At 44.9% G+C, this 10,735-nt stretch overlaps 1 protein-coding gene and 1 pseudogene across 1 annotated transcript in view; both read right to left on the bottom strand.

Annotated features, from left to right (window-relative positions):
• Positions 1-10,735, bottom strand: part of OTUD7A (OTU deubiquitinase 7A) — a 368,297-nt gene that overhangs the window by 103,919 nt on the left and 253,643 nt on the right. The window contains exons 4-6 of the mRNA XM_042782189.1: positions 9,807-9,908; positions 6,203-6,330; positions 4,860-4,972 (exon numbers count right to left, since the gene is read on the bottom strand). Of these exons, the coding sequence (XP_042638123.1) occupies positions 4,860-4,972; positions 6,203-6,330; positions 9,807-9,908 (343 nt within the window). The remainder of the gene's footprint in view (positions 1-4,859; positions 4,973-6,202; positions 6,331-9,806; positions 9,909-10,735) is intronic.
• On the bottom strand, positions 69-696 carry LOC103204694 (annotated as a pseudogene).

Here is a 10,735-nt window from a genome sequence, read left to right as displayed (position 1 = left end):
CATGGGTTCAGTCATTCTGAAGCACAGTCATCTCTGTATCCTCCTTTAAAATTGTCAGAACTGTGCTTTTACTCCAGCCAAACCCTGGAGTTTTGGATAAAGTCATTCACCTTGATTAAACCATCAGGACTAATTACTTCCTGTTCAATGTAGTTTAGCATTCGGCTGACATGTGATGCCAAGATCTCTCCATCCACTTCAGCAATATATGTGTACAGAAACTGGAAGGTGCTACATGGGATTTTTGGAGGTCCATCATCATGGTCAGATGATAAAACTTCACACACGATCTTAAGAGTTTTGGCAATAGTAACTCCAAGAGAACTGCAAGCAAGGGCTAAAAACTTTAGCCACTCAATCTCCTCTGTGAAGTGACCCACATTCATCACACTGTTAAACAGATCTGTCGGGAGGCTCAGCACCTTCCACATCTTCTGCATGGATGATCAGTCTGCAAGCAACCCAAGGATGAATGATCTTTAACAGCTCTGGTGTAAGCTCGGCCCAGTTAGACAGAGCCATTCACTCAGACCGCTCTCTCACGGGGCGAATCTCTCCATGGGACATGGCCCCAAAATAATCAGCGGCCCACTGGATGAGATCCTTTGGCTGGGTCCAGATGGTGGCTTTGGTGAACTGCTTTAGAAATTCTGGCAGCTCCGGTGGGATGCATGTTTGCTTATCCACCTGAGGCATTGATTAGTTGACCTCCTCAGTCTTGCGGGTCTGGAGTGTCCTTGGGGTTGCTGGAAAGCAGAACGTGTGTTCTCAAGCCCCAGGAATCTGCGAGAGTGCTGTCTCTTTAAATATCCAAAATAGTCAAGCCGCTTTTAAACCTTCAAAATGGCGGGGCCCTCCAGACCAGCAAAAGTGCACAGCTCAGCCCACCTTTCTCTTCACCTTCTCTGTTTATTCCCCAGCCACCTTGCACAGTCCTCTGTGCAGTCCCTGGCTAGCAGTGCTGACTTTTTGGTTAATTCTTAGATCCTACTACCACTTGGGAATCTCCAAGCTTTCTATGCCATCAGGATCGCTCAGGATCTCTCTCAGACCGCAGCTCCGTATGTCTCCTTTTTTAGTATTTTCATGCAAATTCTTATGCTAGTTGGGGTTTAGTCCACTTGTATATCCTTCCCTTCAAGGCTCAGGGGTCCAGGATTATATTCTGTGTCTGTGTTAATTGGTTTCCCTTTTCTTTGTTGAAGAGGGTCTGTGCAGTCTTTCTGCCTAGTCTGCCATCTTGCCGGAACCTTGGTATATATATATTTTTATTATTAAGAAGTAATTCATGATCATTAGAATAAGAAATTCAGAAGTGTATACAGTAAAACATGAGTTCAGCTGAAAAATAGGTTGGAAAGAAAGTGGAAATGTATGAGGAAAACTCTTCACAGTGCCTTTGGGCATCAGTGGGGACATGAAAGTCACCTTGTTCCAAACAACTTGAAAAACATCCATACTTGTTCTCAGAGTCAATGGGACTGCTCACAGCAAACATTTCTGTCCATATGTCAGACAGAGATGGCTTTGTGGTCACCAGGATCTTGTCCCAATCCTTCACACATGGTAGAAAGGGTGGAAAGGTTGGATGACACTGAATAAAAGGTGGTATCTCATGGAGAAGTCACATGTTCAGAACCAAAATATTCTTCATTCTAGGTACTCTTCTCCTTCTAGGATTTCCCTGCTGCTATATAAACTGGATGATCATCCAGACCCCATCAGAGCCCCGTGAAGCTGTAGACATGGGCCAGAAAGCCCAGAGATTTGTCACACCCAGGCCATGGGGGAAATGGATTTGAGCCCCTCAAACTATCTAAAACCAAGGAGAAAGTAACCAAAAGAGGCAGGACTACCATGTTGGAGATCGTTTTCTTTTCTGTAGTCTGTGTTGATAGACAGAGTGGGGCAGTGCTACCAGTGGTCTGCACTGGGTGTTGTTTGATATCCTCCCCAACTGATGGAAGAGGACACTTGTGAACTAGACATCATGGTCTTCACTTGCTCCCCAAACCTACTAGTTCAGTGAAAGAGCTCAAAGAGACAAAGGAAGGCTTTGGGAAAATAGTATCTTCCACTTATCACACACTGTTTCTAACTAGAAACATTTTTATCTTTACATCTTAAACCAAATTGCTGGTGAAGGGGCTAGTACTACCACAACAAAATCTCCAAAGGGGAGAAATCCAGAGCATATCATAGATATTGCTTATTGGCAAGTTTCAGCAATGGCATCTCAGCACAACCCTGCCTCCAGGCCCTCTCTTCCTGTCTATTCTAAGGGTAAAACAGTGAGTGGAAGAGAAGGGAGAAACAAAGAACAACAAGAGCTATAGGCCATCACAAAGAAGGTCCCTCTGTGTAGTGCTCCTCCCTGACTGAATTCCTGTAAGAGGAGAGCCAAAGATCCTCAGTTAGGGATCTGAAATTCTACCCTCTGGGTCCTGGTCTCTATACTCATAAAGTTGGGGGAATAGCTAAGTGCTCCTCCATTCTCATCAGATCTGCACATTCTAGGATCCCAGGGAGCTGGCAGTAGATGCCTGATCGGTCATGTGACCTGAGTGAGTTGCCTCCTGAGAGGACGTGACATATGATGACAATTACTCTTTATAAATGATACTGGAAAGAGATTCTGGGACTCCTTCCATTCCACAGCATTCATTCAGCATTGGCTCTGTGGCTTGAGCTCAATTTGCTAGAGAATAAACACTTTAGAACCATAACCACATGACTCAGGAGACATGGCCCAAATGAAGAGCAGAGTCTTCAGGAATTGACTGGGTATTTATCTACTCTGATAATCCCTACCTTTTAATTGGTGTATTTGTTGTTGTTGTTGTTAGGTGCCATCGAGTCAGACCCGACTCATAGCGACCCCTCCTTGGGTTGCCGAGGCAGTATCACTACGGAAGTAGAGTGCCCCATCTTCCTTCTGAGGAGTGGCTGGTGGATTTGAACTGCCAGGCTTCTGGTTAGCAGTCAAGTGCCTTAGGCACTATGCTACCAGAGCTCCTATTGGTATATTTAGACCGTTCATATTTCAAATGATTATTGACACAGTTAAATTGGGATCTATCATAATAGTAACTATTTTCAATTTATTGCCCTGGTTCTTTGTTCCTTTTTTGTCTTCCTCTCTCTCTCTTTTTTTTTTTTTTTTTGCCTTTTTTAGTTTCAATTGTGCAATTTATTGACTATTTAGAATAAAACCAAACCAAACCAAATCCACTGCCACTGACTCGACTCTGATTCACTGCAATCCCACAGGACAGAGTAGATCTGCCCCATAGAGTTTCTAAGACTGTAAATCATTACATAAGCAAATTGCTTCATCTTTCCCCTGCAGAGTGACTGGTGGGTTCAAACTTTCGGTTAACAGCCAAGTGCCTTAACCACTACGCTACTAGGACATCTTTCTATTTAGGATATTTGTCCCCAAATGTCCAAAACAAGGTATACTTTTGGTGTTGACTTGCTACATTATTAAGACAAAGTAACAAGATAACACTGTAGGAATGTATTTATGTATCTAAGGGTTTTGTCTTCAAACACTGTCCCAGAAGCTGCTATTGGGTCCCATTTGGTACCTTCCTCCTGCAGGGGTATGCCAGTGAGTAACCAGCAGAGGAAGCCCTTGGCACTGCTTCAGGAAATGAGGACTCAGAAGTAGAGATGTGTGAGTCTGACATTGGCCATGCATATGTAACAAGCAGGACCTTCATAAAGCTATTGAACCCTTTCTTGGGGTCTCCTTTATGAATGCTCACACTTTATTGGGAGACCATTTTTAGAGGCATTATGGATTGAGTTGCACGCCTCCCAAAAATGTGTTAGAATACTGACTCCTATACTTGTGGATATAATCCCATTTGGAAATAGAGTTTTTCTTTGTCATGTTAATAGGGCCATATCAGTATAAGGTGTGCCTTAAATGAAATCACTTTTGATATATAAAAGGAGCAGATCAGGCAGTAGCAAAGAAGTACAGATGGGTGAAGACAGACTCCAGGTCACATGAAAATCACCAAGGAACCAAAGGACAGCAGCTGATAAAAGACAAGGACCTTCCCCCAGAGCTGACAGAGAGAGAAAGCCTTCCTCTGGAGTCAGTGCCCTGACTTCAAACTTCTAGCCTCTTAAACTTTAAGAAAATAAATTTCTAATTGTTAAAGCCACCCACTTGGGGGTATTTCTGTTACAACAGCACTAGGAAAGTAAGACAAGGGGCAGTATTTTGCTCTCAGCTCAGGTTCAAAAAGTGTAAACCAAAGGAGGTCCTTTGAAATGGCCCTAGCCAAAGGCTTTGTGGATGCCCCATCTGTTTGGTGGCACTCTTCTGTGCCAGAATGTTCCTGGAGTGCAGGAACAAGCTTCCTGAATGCACATAGCTGCAGTACCTTTTTGCAAGAACATGTACTCATATCTATGGAGTCCATTTTGGAAATGCTGGCTATCTTAGGGATCTTTTTCTTTCTTGAAGCCAAAAATTAAATAGATACTGATCTGGGGAAAACACAAAATTGGCAGCCTGTATCCTTGAAGTCTGGTTAGTGCAATGGTAGTGTGTGAGCATAAACATGCCTCTGGTGCTACATGCCAAAGGTTTCTGTGCTGTTCACTCCTCCATGCCCTCTGCCAGATATCCCCCAGGCCTATACAACATGGTTCTGAGGAATATGGGAGTGGCAGCACATGGAAACTCTGTGCCCCTTCCAGTGACATACATGTGTTGAGATGTGCCAAGGTTCATGGCAATATCTGGCAGGGCTCCCATGAGCCCTAAGTTCCACTTTTTTTAGACTGGGTGTTTGGAGCTTGGGGAGTATGGGATATGGCCTTGGGCCTGGCACACTTACCCTCCACCTGAGCCACCATTCTTGCTGCAGTGTGTGCGTGGTTCACTGGATGCCAACTTCAGCAGCTCTGTCCACTCGCGCTCCCACTCCTCCTCTGTGTACACCAGCCCTGACTGTACACAAAGAACGGGCAGCTTCAGGAGGGTGTGGAGGGTCAGCACAGTGCTCTCATTTGCCACCTGCCTATCTGAGGAGTGTGTGGTGGTTGAGGTGAACCTGGGCGGCCCGCCTGACCTTCTATGTGAGACGGAGGCTGGCTCACCTATTAGTGGCCATGGATTCTTCAATTTTGCTACTGAAAATATTTTTCAGAAACCCTAATCTCTAATCTCAGAGTTCTTGGGAGTCTACCCAGCAGCAAGGTTCTTCCAAGAGGCAGGAATAACCACATATTGTCCTGCACATGCCCCTAGTGTGAGTTGCCTATTAAAGGGTTTCAAGGGATGATGGGTCAACTTCAAGCAGATAGTGAGCAGGTTCCTCCCTTAGAAAAACAAAGTTGAAGTATTTTTATGTTAGTGTCCACCAAGGTTAGAGCAAAATGTATCTGACATGAACTGCCATCCAGAAATGCAAGCATTTTTGTAGCATTTCCACCTTATCAATTCTCCTGACATAACTAAAATGTACATATATAGGAGGGACACTTGGAGTCCATCTAGAGAGCACCAGCAGTTTTCCATGCCATACAAGAAATAATGCTTTAACTTCAGGATAGAGTCTGGGTACCTTTCTGGCCTTACCTTCACACACACAATGGGCAAACCTAGAATGCACACCTTCTGCCTATCATCTGAGCAAGGTAATGGCCAACCTCCAAGGAGTGCTTAGGCTTTTGAGAGCAGCAGTGGCAGCACTTGAAGGGGCTGTGAGATCTTTCTAGACTTGTGGAGTCCTTGCAAGAATGCTCCACTGGGGAGGATGATTATGACTCTGTGGACTGAGCATGCATAGGGCTCCAAGCAGGGGCTGGGATGGTGGGCACTGCCCAGCCACTGCGGCTGCCTCTGGCCTTCAAGGTGCCACCATATCAGTGACCTGGAAGTCATACGATCATATAATTTGTCACCCAAACTGGAATACTTTTGAGAGTAAGGTAGGTAGTAGGATGTTAATAACTAGACCACAATAGAAGTGTAGGTGGACACAAGGTCACATTGCCATAGGCTGTTGCAGTGTGTCTCCATTCCAGGGAAGTAAGTAGGGGATGCTTCGAAATCCTTGGAAACTGCTCCTGCCTGACCAATAAAGATCTCTTGATGTGGGGGGCATGCCCTAGATTCTACTGCTCAGAGTTGCACCTGGTGTGGGTCCCATCTTTGGATAAATTTGTAAGTACCCACCTCCTTGTTCTGCTGAGTCTGCTGCCACCGCCACCTCCGCTTCAGAGCTTCCCTCTCTGCCCCTGTCCTCATCATGGTGTAGAGAGCCTTCCGCAAGACCAGGTCCCGGTCATGAAACCCCCACATCCCTGTGGCATGAAGCCCATAGGAACAAAGGAGACAGAGAAGACATGAAGGGGGGACAAGTGAAGGGAAGACTCAAACACCCATGCCCACATGCACCAAGACAAAATGCTCTCTAAATGCTCAGTTCTCATCATGTGCTAACTGTTCCCCTCTATTCTGTTCCGATGCCTCTCTTCAACACAAGCAGGCTAATGAGAACCACTTCCCCTGCTTAATGATACAACAGAGAGTGCAAAGTGAGGTGAGCCTTTGGCAACACACTTTCAGTCTCTTGGTTTTGCTTTGAGGGACCTAATAGGTCCTAGTCCTGAGTCTGAGTGAGAGAGAGCACAAGCCAGTGATATGTCTTCACACAGGGCCCATGCCTAGAGGCATGAATAGGTAGTCAACAGCTGTATCTGAACTTTATATAGAAGGCTATAGTCCTAAAACAGCTTGATTTTCTGGGAATCAGGGATTCAATCAACATCACACACAGGTCTGTGTCCAGGAGAAAGGCCTGGTTTCAGGGAGCAGACCTTCCTCTCTCCATCCTCCAGCCTGAGCTGGAGGCTGAAGGACATGAAGATGAATAAGTCATTCATGAGTGCATATTCTTGGCAGATCAGGTAGAGCTAAGAAACTGAACAATGGGAGAAGTATTGAGGAGAGGTGCAGCCCAGGCAACAGGGGGAAGAGTTGGGTGAGGGATTTACACATTAATTTACTTATTTGTTCAATTTAATTCCATTATACATCACTTAAAGAACGCTGGTGGTGCAAGGATTAAGTGCTCGACTGCTAACAGAAAGATCAGCAGTTTGAACCCACCCAATGGCTCCACGTCAGAGGCTGGCCACTCCATGAAGGGTGATGGAGAAGGTGAGAGGACAGAGAGTGAAGGTGAATTTTTTATGAGGTGAGATGGGAACATGGGAGCTGAGACTAGATGAGTGGAAGAGTAAGCCATCCCCATCTAGGGGAGCACACCAGGCAGAGGGAACCCAGTGGAGAGAACCTGAGGCATGCCCATGAGATGAACTAGAGAAAGGGCAGGAGGGAAAGGGGTCTCAAGTGGGGCCAAAGGCAAGGCCAAGAGCTAGAGGGTCTTGGGCTATCATAAGGGCTGGGATTTACTGTCAGTGAGCCAGGAGCCCTTACAGAGTTTTCAGAAGAGTAGCAGCAAAAACGAATCTATACTCTGAAAGGACCAACCTGCATGTGCATCTTTTTATTGCAAGAATGTCATAATCAAGTACTGCTGCAAGCTTCCCTCCTAGCAAGCAAAGATTTTGACTTTATAGAGCATGTTGTTGTTATTGTTAGTTGCTGTCAAGTTTGCACCAACTCAAGGTTACCCCATGCACAACAAAACAAAATGTTGCCCAGTCCTGTGCCAATGTAGACTGAGGAAAATGGCTACTTCTTTTCATGGAGTGTCTGGCTAATCTGACTCATCCTCAGCCATGCTGGCCTATGACTACCCTGGCAGAGTGAGCCCTTGCCCAATATAAGCTCACATGGCTCTATGTTCAGGCCTCACATAGAGAGTTTCCTTGTCTCACAAGCCTGACTACATATCACTGTCACTCCTATAGGTGCCCCAGAGTCCCAGCTCCACACTAGGCATGGCAAGCAGGTGGGTTTATCTCAGGGCCAGTTGCTTTAGGCTTGCCTGGCTCTGTGCATTCAACTATTCAATTACAAAAGGAATTCAAATTACCAGGACACAAGAAAGGCTTCAGAATAACCTAGCTTCTCCTGCTGCAGGAGCCAAGCCTGCCTGCAGGGCTCTGTTTTCCCCAGGCAAGCTGGGAGCCCATGGGGAAAAGTGCCTGCCACAGGAAGGCACCTGGGGGCAGGGGCTTGATCACATCTGGGGCTGACAGGAGAATAATGCTCTTGCTGCAGTTTTGGAGGACAAAGGCATGAGACTCTATAATCGGGCTGCTGTCTGACAGATGAGAGATTTCTTCTTTCCTATTGTTTTTCCAGTTTTTATGTGGAACAAGGAAAAATATGCTCAATAATGGGGGAATAGTCAAGACAAAATAGTATACCACCACTAAACACACGTTTCTGAAGAATAATAGCATGGAAAATTCTCAGTGCAATTTTAAGGGAACAACTCTGGGTTCACACTGTGTGAGTGTAAATCAACACATTCTCAGATGAAGAACAATTAAAAGAATCTGTCTCCAGCAGACCTCACATAAGATCATAACTTCATCTGAAGTGCAGACAGAAGACTGGGGGACGATATACCAATAAAATAGAAGGGATAACTGCTGTGTAGAGTGATTCCTGATCTTTATTTTCTCCCTATGATGAATGTGGGATATTTTATAATTCTAAGAGATAGAAATTTGTTAGTTTTAAAATGAAAATGAAACAAGTAAGTGGGTGCCACTGTCTTCACCTCACTGCTTGTCATTTCTGGAATGTAACACTTGTTCTCAGTCCCTTTTCTCCTCTGGGTCTCCTAAGGCCCTGGCTTCTTCCCCTCCAAACTCTTTGTGGTCTCATCACAACCTGCCTCTTATTGAACAGGCCATACTGTAGATCTAAAGAGAGGTCTGGTGCTGGCCCTTGCTCTGGGCTGCTGCACTGAGTGCAGGCCACATTAGCCTAGGCAGGTGTGTTTGGTCAACAAGGATTGTTTCCTGTCTGAATATCCTGGTCCCTAGAAATAGGCTCTATTTTGTACTCCTCAGTGCTAGCGAGGGACAATTGGCCCTGATATTGAGGTCTTTGGCACAAATTCAGACTCACTTGCCAAAAATGACTTGGCCTATGCATAAGGCTGTGCCTAGAAGGGATAACTGAACTTCTAGAAAAGTCTAATAACTTTGACTCTCAGTTATTAAAATATTGCCAACCACAACTGCACCTGTTGGTGAGGATTTTTGCAACCAGGAAGCTCTCAACACCATTGGAGAAGGTTGTTGATCTCCCTGCTTTATATGTGTGGATTCCACTGTGATTTACCCAAATGGTATTTATGTCTGTCTTTCTTTCAGTCTAGGTCTATTACTGACTGCTGTCAATGTGATGGCCCCGCACCCATCCAACCTCACATACTGTTACTTGAGCTTTCTGTTTGAGCTTATCTGAGCTTAGTGTCTGAACATTATGTTGATTCCTGCTTTTATGTGTTACTCCAATGTTTTCCTTTTCTGGAATGGCCTCTTCCACACTCCTGATTTTTTTTTTCAAATTATTCAAATGTCAGTAAACCCCCTCTATGAAGCCCTCTTTGTTTGCTCTAGACTATAGTCTCTAATTCCCACCCTTAGATCTCATGCTCAGGCCTCCTTCTAGCCTGATGGGTCTTTCTCACGTATCTTCCCTAAGCCTGCAAGTTACTTGGTCAAAAGGACTCTTTTAGAAGACTCTTTTAAAAGAAGACAGTGACACATGTGGTTCTACTTAGCTTAAGTCTGTCCTTTAACAACAGGTTGAGCAGACTTTGGACCTGCCACCTTCTGTCTATGCTTACCCAGTGAGGCAGCATGTAAAAGGCAGTTCCCATCCCCCGTCGTGGCCAAAGGAAGAAGCCGTTTACAGCTTGTGCACACTGTGGACCACCAGTTCAGGCGACCTGAAATAGAAGCTCACTTTAGAACAGAATCCCAAAAGGCAGGGAGCATTCGTAAATGTGTTTGCTAAGTAGAAACATCAATAATATAGGTCTTAAATGCACAAGAAAGAAGAGCACAGGAAAGAAATAACTACAGAGAGGAAGTTGGAAGAGAGTTGCGGGGATTGCAGTCAAAGTTATGAAACAAAGTATTATGAACTGCTTGCTGTATAGAAAATGAATTTGCTCTGTAAACTTTCGCCCAAATCATAATAAAAAATTTAAAAATTACCAAAGAAACAATTTTTTATATATATCATCTATATTTTCTAGATTAATTCTAGAGAACTTCAGTGGGGAGGCAGAGTTATGGCTATTTTTTCTCAAGTAAAACTTTTCCTCTGTAAGACAACCCACCCACTGCCATTGAATTAATTCTGACTCTCTCCCAAAAGGACAGAATAGAACTGCCCCATAGGGTTTCCAAGGCTGTAAATTTTTATGGAAGCAGACTGCCTCATCTTTCTCCCATGGAGCTGCTAGTGGGTTTGAATTGCTGACCTTTGGCTAGGAGCCAAATGCTTTAACCACTGTACCAGACAGATAACAAGGAAACTATATACACAAGATATCAATGGAGGGAGGGTGAAAAACTTGTATTTCCATTCCCATCTTGGGAACAACAGACTCCTGGACCATCCAGAGTGGTATTATACTGTTCTAGTTGTTACGTACCGTCAAGTCAGACCTACTGTTGTTGTTGTTGTTAAGTGCCGTCGAGTCGTTTCCGACTCATAGCGACCCCATGCACAGCAGAACGAAACACTGCCCGATCCCGCGCCAGCCCC

The sequence above is a fragment of the Orycteropus afer genome, unplaced genomic scaffold, assembly GCF_000298275.1.
Source record: "Orycteropus afer afer isolate SDZICR_OR568_19922 unplaced genomic scaffold, OryAfe1.0 scaffold00256, whole genome shotgun sequence".
Taxonomy (NCBI): Eukaryota; Metazoa; Chordata; class Mammalia; order Tubulidentata; family Orycteropodidae; genus Orycteropus; species Orycteropus afer.
The sequence above is the reverse complement of the archived record's forward strand: the minus strand, read 5'-3'. Positions and strand labels throughout refer to the sequence as shown.